This window comes from Lepisosteus platostomus, chromosome 14 (assembly GCF_059453375.1).
Source record: "Lepisosteus platostomus isolate fLepPlt1 chromosome 14, fLepPlt1.hap1, whole genome shotgun sequence".
NCBI classification, from domain to species: Eukaryota; Metazoa; Chordata; class Actinopteri; order Semionotiformes; family Lepisosteidae; genus Lepisosteus; species Lepisosteus platostomus.
The window spans coordinates 34,619,832-34,632,516 of NC_142624.1; the positions used below are offsets into that span (position 1 = coordinate 34,619,832).

Genomic DNA, 12,685 nt, shown 5'->3' on the forward strand with positions numbered 1-12,685 from the left:
TAACACACAAACAAAAACGAATAGCTTCTGCTCAGCAACTGATTTGAAAGTAAGGCGCCCTTTCTCAAGAGGGCGGCGTGCTCAGCTGCCCAAGCCCAGCGCGCCCCCTGCAGGCAGGCCGGGGAGGGGCGGGGCCTTCGCGGGGGCGGGCCTTCCGGGCGGAAGCGCCGCTGCCGAGCCTGCGGGAGAGAGGCAGAGTGACAGGAGGGCCGGAGCGCAGAGGGGGAGAGAGCCGGAGAGCAGAGGGGGAGAGAGCCGGAGAGCGGGCTGAAGTGGACAAATACAAAAAAACGACATAAAAAAAAACTAAACATCCATATGGCTTCCAGGGTACTGAGTCTGAGCAGCGCCTGCTGTCTGCTGCTGTATTTCGCGGCGGCTGTGCTGGCAGGGTGAGTCAACCGAGGCGCTATCAGCGGCGCTCATACCGGCTGGTACACATGTTGCGCTGTGATTGGTCTGCCGCGGCTCGGACCCTTCCACCGGGCTGAGCGGCGATAGCAAGCCGCCGCTTGTGAATTGCGGGTTTTGAGGCTGTTGCACTTTTTAACAGGCTTGCTGGCGGCGTGTCCCCGTAGGGGAGCTGGTGTATGTTGCACTGGTGTTGCCTGGTCGCAATACACGCTTTGAAAGGGCTGGCGCAGGGTCCGATGTACGCACCTCCTTACCTAACACGCCGGTCCGTGCCCTGTTACATACTGGGATGCATCAGCCCGTTTCTTTAAAACTATCTCGTCAGTTTTTTTGCTAGTGGGTTGCAAAACTGTACGCAGACGTTTCCATGAATGCAACCGACTCGGGGTTCCCTCTCGTTCGGGGTTCATTCGCGCGTGGGTTCGGTTTCCTTTCGGCTGGCTGGAGGGAACACCAGCCCCATTGCGTGTTTCATGTCCGTCCCCTGCATCTGGGAGGGATACTGTGGGAATCCTGGAGTGTCCCTTCTGACTGTAAGAAAGACTTTCCTGTGCGCGCTCTCAGAGTCTCTTCACACTGGACCCCACGGTGCTCGTCCAACAGCCCCGAGGGGTATAGGGGGGAAATGGAGCCGTCTGTTTTCAGCTTGTGTGTAAGCAGCCCTCTCCGTGGCGCTGTCTGTTCCTCGGTTCCAGGCGGGATTTCTACAAGATTCTCGGGGTGTCCCGGTCGGCGTCCATCAAGGACATTAAGAAAGCGTACAGGAAACTGGCCCTGCAGCTGCACCCGGACCGGAACCCGGACGACCCCCAGGCGCAGGACAAGTTCCAGGACCTGGGCGCGGCGTACGAGGTGGGTGAGCCGGGCCCGACTGGACGTGGTGTCCTGCTGCTCCTCGGTGCCCCCAAGCGCAGTGGAAACCAGTGAGCTGGACCTGCAGGAGGCTGCTGCTGGGGCACAAGGGGATGACCTGGTTTGATTTTGACACGTCCCTAGAAGCGTCCCTAACATTCCCGACGAGTGAGCCGCAGGAATGAGCAGGAGGCCAGCAGGGCTGCCCCTGTAACGCCAGGGCCTGGTAGCTCATGGATATCACCGGTACCAGGAGTGCGTGTGTTGCTTTGTAAGGTGTTGGCATCATTTCCTTGAGCAATACGACAAACAGTACACAAACAACAAGGACATCCCAGCACAGTACAAGTGCAGCTCCCACCCCCAGCTGTGAGCAGGTGTTTAATAGCCTCAGCTGGCTTCTCACCTGCACTCAGGCAGAAATCAGTCTGTGCTGCTCTTGCTGAAATATTCACAGCAGGATTGCTGCCCAGTACCACACCCTGCTGTAGCAGTACGTGCTGTGACTAAAGAAGTCAATGATATGAATGCTAGTATATCAACTTATAATAAACTTTATTTTATATAGCTCCTTTAAAGGTGGCTTCTCAAAGAGCTTTACAGAACGACAACAACAATTCAATAAAAATTACACAAGCTTTGCACAATGAGATCACACAATGAGAGGAGACAGTAGATGGGGGTACTGAATACAGTAGGATCAGGGGGTAAAGAACAGAGCCAGTCAAGGAAAGGTGTTTCTGAAGAAGGTGGCTTTGAGTCTGGATTTGAAGGAGTTTAGAGAAGGTGGCTCTCTGATATCCCTGGGGACTTCTGCGGCGTTACTGTAACCCTCCTCTCTGGCTGGGTGATGGAATCCTTCCTGCCCTACACTTGCACTGGGCCCCGTCCAGTGATTTCGATTATATCACTCGATCTCTTCTTTCACTGCCTTGTCTCCTGTGCTATAGAGTGTTTCGGTTCAGGTTGTCACTGGAAATGTCAACTGGCTTAACGGGTTAGACAAAGGTCGGTGATTGCCCAGCAGGTCTGTGGTGTTTGTGGGGCCTGCCAGTGATCCAGAGGCTGTGGTCACACCTGGACTGTTCTGATTGGCTCAGCTGTTTCCTTCCTGCTGTCTCTCTCCCTCAGAGAACGGGGGTGTGTGTGTGTGTCGGAGAGAAAGACAATCGCCTTACTGGCATCTGGGCTACAGTTGTGTAATATTATAGCACCTCGTGTCGTGGACTATGCTTTTGTACAACCCACAGTAACATTAAAAGGAAAATCTGGGTCATGATACCCAGCAAGCCCTGAGCCTGAAACTCAAGCAGGTGTTGTTGTTTATTATTCTCACAAGCTCCTGGGCCTTTTTTGGCAAGACAGACCTAATTAAAATGTCTTCCGAAGAAAACGTATGTGTAATGTAATAGCGTCCCTTCTGTTAGACCCGTTTCCTGAATCTTCTCTCGTTTGGTCTCAGTTGTCTTTAGCAACGTGTTTCGGTTGCAGCAACGTTAAATTCAAAACGTCGATGGCTTTTTCCAGAATCGCGCTTGACTGGGGCACGGCAGCTCCGTACCGTCATTAATTAGGTGTGTTTTGATGACGTTATTAATTGCACCTGCCGCGATGTGGAAGAGCTCGGGGCTCAGAGAGCACGCTGCCTCTCGTGAGCCGCTGAGAGTTCCTTTGTTGTTGGAAACGGAGGCCCGTCCTGATTGGTCGACAAGCATGTGTGGCCGCATGTGATTGGTTGAGGGGTGAAGGGGTGAAAGTTGAATTAGCCAGCTGTTTTAACCACGCGGCTGTCTGAGACGCCGGGACCGGAAATCTGCGAATCTGCTCATTACATAGTAATTTAATATAAAACTACATCAGGAAATCTTAAAAGCGTTCTTTTCCCAGCTATAGTGGCTAAAACGTAGCCCTTTCCACGACGTACAATTGGCAAGCGTTATATCAGAAGAGCTGCTGTTCATTTGTAGAAAAAATACATAAAATGAAAACGCATTCCTATCTCTTTAAAAACAAATATTAGAGATTACATTCCTGAACTGCGTTGAGCACTCACACAAAATACTGAATAATATAGCCAGGTTATTTAATGGAAATAGTAAGGCAATGCTATACTGTACCTACTCTGTGTTTCACTGTTGATGTAATGCATGCGTTTCGTAATAGTGAAGAAACGATTCGATTTGAGAATTATGTCCAAGTACCAAATGGTCAATGGTCTTACATGACTTGTTCCTGTGTTGGAAAATGATGCGGACAGAATCGTCCTTTTGATGAGCCTCTTATTCTTCACTGCACATTGTATGCACGCAGTCAGCAGTCTTTTTGTGCACCTGGTCCTGCGTGGTGCCAGATGCTGTGGTGTTTGTGGTGGCTCCTGTGGGTGCTTGGCCACGTCCCTCTCAGTTCCACCTGGTGCTGCAGAGCGGGGAGTCGGGGTGCGAGGTCCCTGACCTTAACTGTATCGCAGGCATCAGTGGCTTGCGAAGGGAGGGCTGCAGGGACTGGGGGTCCGGGGCTCCCCCGTCCCCTCAGGGAGTCCCTAAAGGGCAAGAGGTGTGTGCTCCCGCAGGTGCTGTCGGACGAGGAGAAGAGGAAGCAGTATGACGCTTACGGGGAGGAGGGACTGAAGGAGGGGCACCACAGCTCACACGGGGACATCTTCTCCAGGTGGGTGGGGACAGTGGGAGGGGGGGGTGGGGACATCTTCACACGAGGCTGGTGAGGCTGGGCTGGTGCCCTGTGCTCAGCCTGGTAACAGCGAGAGCTCTGTGGATTGGCTGACCCGCCGAAATCCAGTCCGTAACGATTGCTCAGTTCACTGCTCGGCTCGGTTGGGCTTCATCAGCTGTTTTGGTAGTTGGCACAGTGGTTAGCACTGCTGCCTCGCAGCGCAGGGGCTCTGGCTTCGATTCCAGACCTGGGGTGCTGTCTGTGTGGAGTTTGTATGTTCTCCCCGTGTTCGCGTCGGTTTCCTCCACATATCTGATAGTTTAATTGGCTTCTGGTGTGAGTGAGAGAGTGGGGATGGATGGATGAATGAAACCATTCTGGTCGGCTGATTGTCAGCTCCGTGCCGTTGGTAGCAAAATTACACCCTACCTCACGTCTCATGCTCTTAAATTATTTCTCCTCTCCTCTCTCTCTCTTCCAGTTTCTTCGGCGACTTTGGGTTCATGTTCGGCGGTAACCCGCGGCAACAGGACCGGAACATTCCCCGAGGAAATGATATCGTCCTTGACCTGGACGTGACCCTTGAAGAAGTGTATTCTGGGAACTTTGTGGAGGTAAATCCAGACAAGCACAACTTCCCGCCCAGAATGCTTCAGGAGTGAGGGTGGGGAGGTCATTAAACACAAGCCGCAAACATCAAGTAGCGGATGATGTGTTAATGTGGTGATTATGCTAATTACATAAACTGTTTAAAGTAAACATTAACGTGTAGATGAAGAGAGTAGAAGGACAGGAAGCCCTCGGTTTAAAAAAACTAATGGAGGGAAGGAGTGTTTTTATTGTAGAATGTCTGTTAAATCGGACATTGTAGTTCTTTCAGCCCAAAAACATACAGGAAGAATACATATTATGTATGTTTACTGGATCTTTTGAATTGCGATCAGCGCAGTAAAGGAAAATTGTTCCTGTGCCCTTTTTATCAGAAGCACACAAGCTCTTTATTCCATGCGTTCTACAGTAAATACACTGTTCAAAATGTGCTAAAGCCCTCGAAGCACCGATCGCCCATCGGAAGCAACTGACCTGTCGTTTCAGGGCATGGTCTGTGTTCCTGAATTTTGAACCTCTTTAGCATTTATTTTAACTGTGTGTTATTATTTGTACCTTTCCCCATGGTTGCTGGGATGTCCGGTATTTCTGGTTTTAGAGACTTACAGTAATTCCCCTTCAGCAGATTTTGCCTAGTAAAGCCGAAGTTGGTGAAACAGAGTTCGCGGCTTGCGCTGGAATTGCAATGAAGAAGTTACTGACCACGGGGTGTCCCTCCCCTCCTCTCCCCCGCGCTCTCCTGCAGGTGATCCGCAACAAGCCGGTGGCGAAGGAGGCCCCTGGGAAGAGGAAGTGCAACTGCCGACAGGAAATGAGGACCACGCAGCTGGGGCCAGGCCGCTTCCAGATGACCCAGGAAGTGGTTTGCGATGAGTGTCCCAATGTCAAGTGAGTGCTGGGAGCGGTGGGCGACGGGGGGCTGGACGTTAGTGCTTCGCCCTCCCGGGACAGACGGGGGTATCCCCGAGCTGTAGGGGGTGGGGGGACACGGCGCCCTGACTCCTCTCTCTCTCTCTCTCTCCCTCTCTCCCCCCAGGCTGGTGAATGAGGAGCGGACTCTGGAGGTGGAGATCGAGCAGGGGGTCAGAGACGACATGGAGTATCCCTTCATCGGTGAAGGTAACGCAGCAGACTCGCAAACTGTGGTTAAACGACGTCAAGCTTGCGAGAGCGCGTGGCCTTGAAGCCAGAGACGTGCCCACAGTCGTTTCTGGTGGCGTTACTCTCCTTGTGGGCGAGTTTCCTCATGCTGCGACCCTACACCGTGCACCGGAGTGGTTTCTACTGCACTCTTAGACAGCAGACCGCGGGGGCCCAGAATGAGCGGGGAAAGTCCCAGATCCAAGAGGTGCCTCGTTTTCTGGGATGAAAAGATGGATTCCAACCCTCTGCTGGGATCTGTAAGGGAGTCTTCATGCAGTGCATTTAAACAGGAGGCAGGAGGCACTTTTGCTGCACAAAGGGTTGTGGGGGTAGGGAACGGGCTACCCAGCCATGCTGTTGAAGCCCACAGCCTGTTTTGTTTCTAGAAATAGCCTGGAGGAGACTCTCAGATCAATGGCCACTGCTCCTTTATGGGCATCATGTGCTCAGTGAGAGGGCTGTTTTCCGGAGCCCTGAGCTCTGGAAATGCCAGGCGGGAGTCTGCATGCTGTCGCAGCTCAGCGAAAGCAGAGGGAGGAGCCTGGAGATCAGCATGGAACAGAACAGGGGGCTCGGTGCGGGTGTTATGGGGCGTGATTGGTGCGGTCTCTAGACTGGGTCCAGGTTAGTGTAGGAGCTGTTGAATTTTAGATCAAGGTCTGGGCAGACCAGCATGCAATGAGCAGCGCACGTCTGTGGAATAAACAATTGAAGTGAGCGCAGTAGTTTCCCACACCGATGGAGGTAAGACACTGTTTCCAAACGAGGCCCGAGGCGGTATCGCGTTGTCCACACCATTGTGTGCTCTTTCCGGCTTGTACAGTGTGTATAATTGTCTTCATCTCTCTCTGCAGGAGAGCCGCACATCGACGGAGAGCCCGGAGACCTGCGATTCCGCATCAAAGTGATGAAGTGAGAGCCCCGGGGGATTGCTGTGGGTTTAGTGCAGGAATGAGCAAGCTGGGAACGGACGTGTGGGAGTACTGGGGAGAGAGCTTGTGCTACAGCTGAGAATGCAGTCCTCTCCTTCTCCCACTGTTCCCATTCCCCCACTTGAACCTGTGATCCTCCCTCCCTCCCTCTCTCACTATCTGCTTTCTTCTTCTCTTTCTCTGCTTTCCTGTACCCTTTCCCCTCTCTGCTCTCTTCTTCCCTGTCCCCATCCCTCTCTCCTCCTCCTCTCTCTCCGTTTTCCTCTGCCCTGTCCCCATCCCTCTCTCCTCCTCCTCTCTCTCCGTTTTCCTCTGCCCTGTCCCAATCCCTCTCTCCTCCTCTCTGTTTTCCTCTGCCCTGTCCCCATCCCTCTCTCCTCCTCCTCTCTCTCTGTTTTCCTCTGCCCTGTCCCCATCCCTCTCTCCTCCTCCTCTCTCTCTGTTTTCCTCTGCCCTGTCCCAATCCCTCTCTCCTCCTCCTCCGTTTTCCTCTGCCCTGTCCCCATCCCTCTCTACTCCTCTTCCTCCTCTCTGTTTTCCTCGGCCCCGTCCCCATCCCTCTCTCCTCCTCTTCCTCCTCTCTGTTTTCCTCAGCCCTGTCCCAGTCCCTCTCTCCTCCTCTTCCTCCTCTCTGTTTTCCTCAGCCCTGTCCCAGTCCCTCTCTCCTCCTCTTCCTCCTCTCTGTTTTCCTCTGCCCTGTCCCCATCCCTCTCTCCTCCTCCTCTCTCTCTGTTATCCTCTGTCCTGTCCCCATCCCTCTCTCCTCCTCCTCTCTCTCTCTGTTTTCCTCTGCCCTGTCCCCATCCCTCTCTCCTCCTCCTCTCTCTCTCTGTTTTCCTCTGCCCTGTCCCAATCCCTCTCTCCTCCTCCTCCGTTTTCCTCTGCCCTGTCCCCATCCCTCTCTCCTCCTCTTCCTCCTCTCTCAGTGAGAAGACTGGTGGTCTGATGGTGTGTGTTTCTCCTCAGACACCCCGTGTTCGAGCGGCGCGGAGATGATCTCTACACCAATGTCACCATCTCCCTGGTGGAGGCGCTGGTGGGCTTTGAGATGGACATCACACATCTGGATGGACACAAGGTGCGCTCACGAGTGCCCATGCACGCTGCCTGACCCGTTCTCATGCGGCATGAGCACACCTCCCAATAACAGACTGGGAACACTCTGCCCCCTTGCATTTTAGACCCCTCCATCCAAAAACCACAAGCAAGTCATTTATATTCCGTCCTCCTGTTTGGCAACGAATGGATGGAACAGTCAGTCGCCTACCTGTTGTTTTCATTCAGGTGAAACAATGTGGCTGTGCATTTAAACCTGAAATAGGAGGTTCTTCTTTACACAAAGGGCTGTGGGTATATGGTACAAGCTAGGCAGCCATGTTGTTGAAGCTATCCAGCAGCTGAATTGATGGCGTGTTTGCACTGGTTGAATGTGGAGTTCAGGACTATACCTGTGCGTTTCACAATTTATGAATGGCGCTATGAAATTGAAATGACATTTAAATGAGTTCTGGATTAACAGTGCAACTATGCAAGGATGGAGAGGAAATTTAAACTTTATAAATGCTGAAGTTGATTCGCTGGGAGCGGCTGACTGAGGGCCTTATTAATTAGCTGCTGAGCCCTCATGAGCTGAATGGCCTGTGTGTGCCTGAGCTGCTCATAGTCTCTCTCTCTCTCTCCCTCCCTTCTGATTTCTGCCATTCTTCTCTGTCCGTCTCCCGCTGTCTGTCCACGCAGGTGCACATCGTCCGCGACAAAATCACCAAACCGGGGGCCAAGCTGTGGAAGAAGGGAGAGGGGCTCCCCAACTTCGACAACAACAACATCCGCGGCTCCCTGATCGTGACCTTCGACGTGGAGTTCCCCCGGGAGCAGCTGACCGAGCAGCAGAGAGAGGGTGAGACCCCCCGAGACGCACGCGTGGAGACTGGGGCTTCCCCTCGGGTTGAAACAATTCATGGCTGAGGTCAGGAGTGTTCACTGGGCAGCTGGTTGAGACCCCAAAAACTGAGATCTGGGGAAAAGCAGGACTACAGCTGCCCATCCCAGACTGAAAGATGAGCTTGGCTGGTACTTTGGGTTAGCAGAGAAAAACAGTGGTCTTCTGGGAGATGCAGAAAGTTATTCTCGTTGGCGGACATCTGTATTTTAAAGGAGCTGGTCGTCTTCCAGACGTTTATGTTTTGCCCCATCGGGCTGAATTTGTACCAGTCAGCTTTTCTTCTGACTGGCTTCTGGACAAGTGAACAGCGGACCCGGGCTGTTGTTTTCTTTCCGTCCTGGAGAAGAGATGGTTCTTTCTGGTCTTAGAGAGCATCGGGGATTTCACTTCACCCGAAACTCTTAATGACTCCGGGGGATCGCTGATGGTCTTTGGGCATTGTGCCTGCCCCACACCACTGACCTGGATCGAATAATAATCGGATGAAGTGCCTTTTTGTAAACCTGCAGGGCTTTGCCTGTCCTGAGACGGGGTCACGGGTGTCTTCCCAGGGGCTGAGGGAACAGCCTGGTCGCTTTGAGAAGCTGTAGTGCAGGGGTTCCCCACCCTGACCTCTGGAGCGCCCCATTCCCGCAGGTTTTAGAGGCCACTGTCCAATCGACAGTGTTGTACGGCTTCACTGTGGTCACTCAAGCGGGAGATTGGGTTAAATGAAGTCGTTCAGAGGCCGTGGGGGATCGGAGCCCTCCAGATGGAACGGCTTACCTGCCGACAGCGCCAGGGGGCTGCCGGGCTCCGGGTACAGGTGGTGTGCAGGCCTGGCTGTATCGGGGCTCTCTGGGAGCAGGTGGCAGGTGTTAGTGTGACCCCACCCTGTGTGACGCAGTTGCTCTTGTTTGCAGGGGTGAGGCAGCTGTTGAAGCAGACACCACTACAGAAGATCTACAACGGACTGCAGGGGTACTGACCCCACTGGCACACTGGACTGCCGACAGACAGACAGACAGGCGCACGCAGAGAGAAAAACAAGCAACAGAGTTTATTTAATTTCCAGTTTGTGCTCTCAGGATGGGTTAATGTCCTCTTTGTATTTTCCACTTTCAATGTTTGGGATGTCTGTGACATTCAGATCTTTATAGTTGTCACAATTTTATTTTTTTTATGTTTTTTTTTCCCCTCCCGCGCATTTATACGTTTGTTAATTTTAGGTGGTTCATAGAGATCAGCCAAGGTCTTCTGAATGGCAGAAGGGAGTGTGGGTTTTTTTTCTGACGCCATGGGGCTTTGAGATGGGAGTTCATGTGTCGTCATCCTTCTTGATCGAAGACCACCTGCATAGGAGAGTGCGGGTTGGGGGGGGGGAGGGGAGGAGTTTCAAGCTGTCAATCACGCTGTCACCTGGACTACGGCTGCCATGACGGAAGGAACCTGCCAATCGCGGCTCTCCAAAGTCTGAACTGGACACAGCAACCAATCGCAGCTGGGAAAGAGGGGGCGTGGCTTGGGAGAGTGAGAGCAGGCGGTGCTCGGCCCTGGAATTTCGCTGGACTGGAAGTTCTGGACGTTTTTTTTTTTATTGCTTTTATTTTAAGCCTTCAGCTGACCATGGAATGTACCCGTTTTATTTGTCCTTGGAGACATAGTGTGTAAAATCTTGGTTTCTGTTGGGTCTTTCCATCAGGAAAGCAAACACCAGTATGGTCTCGGGTTCCCTGTTTTTATGTTTTATTTTATCTGTGTTCTGTGTGCCCCAGTGGTGGTGCTGGTGATGTACCCCTGCTCAGAACGCCCCAGCGGACATCTGGGAGAGCATTCTTATATTTTTAAAAGCGAAACGCCAGTGGGGCTGCCCCGGTGTTGCACGTGTCCATCGCCAGTGCAGTGGAGAGGCCCTGACGCTGTCGGGGGGCGTGTGAGCCTGCTGGTCCCCAAACAGGTATGGCCCTCTGGTATGGCAGGTATGGCCCTCTCCCCGGGGCTGTCCCCTTTATGATGTCATAGGAGGACCTCCCTTTATGATGTCACAAAGGAACCCACCCCCCCCCCCCCCGCTCCGCAGCGGCTGACACTTGGGAACGGCTCCAGAAACAGGGCTGGACTAGAGCAGGGCTGCTCGTCTAGCGGGGATCAGCGATCCAGCAGCGGGGTTCCCCCAGGGCTGGAGCTGGGCGCCCCTCGTTCAGGGATATTCTAAACTGGGGTGGCCGAGTCCGGCCCTTGAGGTCGGCACGGTTTTATTCCACCTCTGACCTCAGTCGGGTTCTGTGATTAAGCGGCGAGGATCACCTGCTCTTTAGTTAGTTGCCGATACGGAAATGCCTGTTATCCCCTCTGTGGTACGGGGCCGGGCCTGCCGGTTCTGGTCCAGCAGTCCGGCTTGGTACCAGGAGTCCACTCCTGGTGGTACCCGAGGCCCCGCTGGACCTGCTCTCCCCCTGGGCCTGGTTCTGGTTCTGCCTCGCCCCTTCCCGAGAACGCCCGCACCTGGTCGGGTGGCGTTACAGGTTGTAAATTGTCCCCCTTGATTTCACTTATTTTCTTTTGTTGTGCCCACCCTCTTGGCCTGTCCCAGCGCCGAGTTGGGACGGTTGCGCGCCTGTGATTCTTCTTTCGAAACAAACCTCTCCAGCGCCCCGCGCCTGTCCCATCAGCTGGTGCCCCCCGTCCCCCCGCCCTCTCTCTCAGCACCCTCATTGTCCAAACTCTCGTCAACTCGAGAGTTGTAATTTTCTAGAATGCCCTTAATGCAATTTTTTGACTCCAGGCTGCAATTAAAGAGTTTATAAGAATGTTTCCCCGTTGCACTGTGCTGACTCCAGTTTGGGGACTCTCTCCTGTCGCGCTGTGCCCAGGACAGGGCTGCTGCTGTAACAGCTGTGTGTGTGGCTGCAATCGTGTGTCGGTGTGTCACTGCGCGCCGGTCACCCTGCATCTTGCCGTCTGTGTCAGGGTGTGAGCCCAGCAGTCGTGTGCGTGTCCGTCAGGGAGTGTGGACTGTGTGCATGGTGGGGTTTCAGTAAGTGGCTGTGGTCAGTCTGTGTCCAAGGTGGTCAGTCAGCTTCAGTAAGTGGCTCTGGTCAGTCTGTGCGCGTGGTGGTCAGTCAGGGCCTTGGTGAGTGGTCAGTCTGTGTGCGTGGTGGTCAGTCAGGGCCTCGGCGAGTGGCTCTGGTCTTGATTACATACAACAAGACCACTGTTGTACTTTTTAAGCAAAGCACATTCGTTAACGTGAAAAAGAACCAGGGTGTTTTTAAGGGGCACTACATGCAAGGTTGTCGCGGGTAGTAAATAACACAGCTGAGAAGCAACACTTAGAAAGTCCACCGTCTCACACCTGCGGACCGCGGCAATATTGGAAACATATTTTTATTTTCACATAGCGGAAGTGAACATATATCTGAACTCTTTAATAAACTCATTATCCTTGTGTTTGTATTTACAAGGGTCTTATGCGCAAACATGAAACATGAGCTCACAGTCCTTTTATCTTTGTGTTTCCGGCCAGTCCTTGGTGTAGAATACAGCGGGAGGGCACACCTGCCCTCTGAAGACACAGGTATGGGTGCCTGTGTTACATCCTCAGGTGAAGTCGAGTCTTCTGCAGTCTGCAATATAAAGACTCAGACATGTTTGCTTGTCCTGCTCCATGAAGTTGCCCACACGCCCGTCGAGCAGCACAAACGACGAAACTCACCGCAATCGTTAGAGCTGCGTTTGTGCTGCTTTCGTTTCCGAGATATAGCGCCTTGGTTTTCCGGGTAATCACGTGACTATCTACAAGAAAGTTTACAGGTACCAATAAACTCGGTACTTGAACTCCTGATTGTGATGAAAACAATGGGGGCAATTTGTTTTCCGAGTCTGTCTGCTCGGGTGGGGTGGATGTTTCCTCTGTCACTCTGTGACGTACAAAACAGCAAAGTCACGACCACCAGATCTTTCAGTTGTGATCTTTTGATCAGTTGATCCCAGACTTTGCAGACTTTACGCTGCAATGTAAACAGTCTTACATTTAGGGAGGAGTTACTATGTTAGTTCATTTCTGTGTTTTCTTTTAATTTTTAACCATTTTCTCGAAAATGTTTTTCTTGTGTACTCCTTTAATTGGTGAAGAGACCAGTTT

General features: G+C 52.7%; 1 protein-coding gene across 1 annotated transcript; it reads left to right on the forward strand.

Annotated features, from left to right (window-relative positions):
* Positions 1-239: 239 nt before the first annotated feature.
* On the forward strand, positions 240-11,355 carry dnajb11 (DnaJ heat shock protein family (Hsp40) member B11). The gene is made up of 10 exons (XM_088605896.1): positions 240-392; positions 1,110-1,266; positions 3,836-3,933; positions 4,418-4,550; positions 5,291-5,433; positions 5,582-5,664; positions 6,543-6,600; positions 7,587-7,698; positions 8,358-8,517; positions 9,465-11,355. The coding sequence occupies exons 1-10, from the start codon at positions 319-321 to the stop codon at positions 9,527-9,529; spliced, it is 1,083 nt and encodes a 360-aa protein (XP_088462022.1). The 5' UTR covers positions 240-318; the 3' UTR covers positions 9,530-11,355.
* Positions 11,356-12,685: the final 1,330 nt, after the last annotated feature.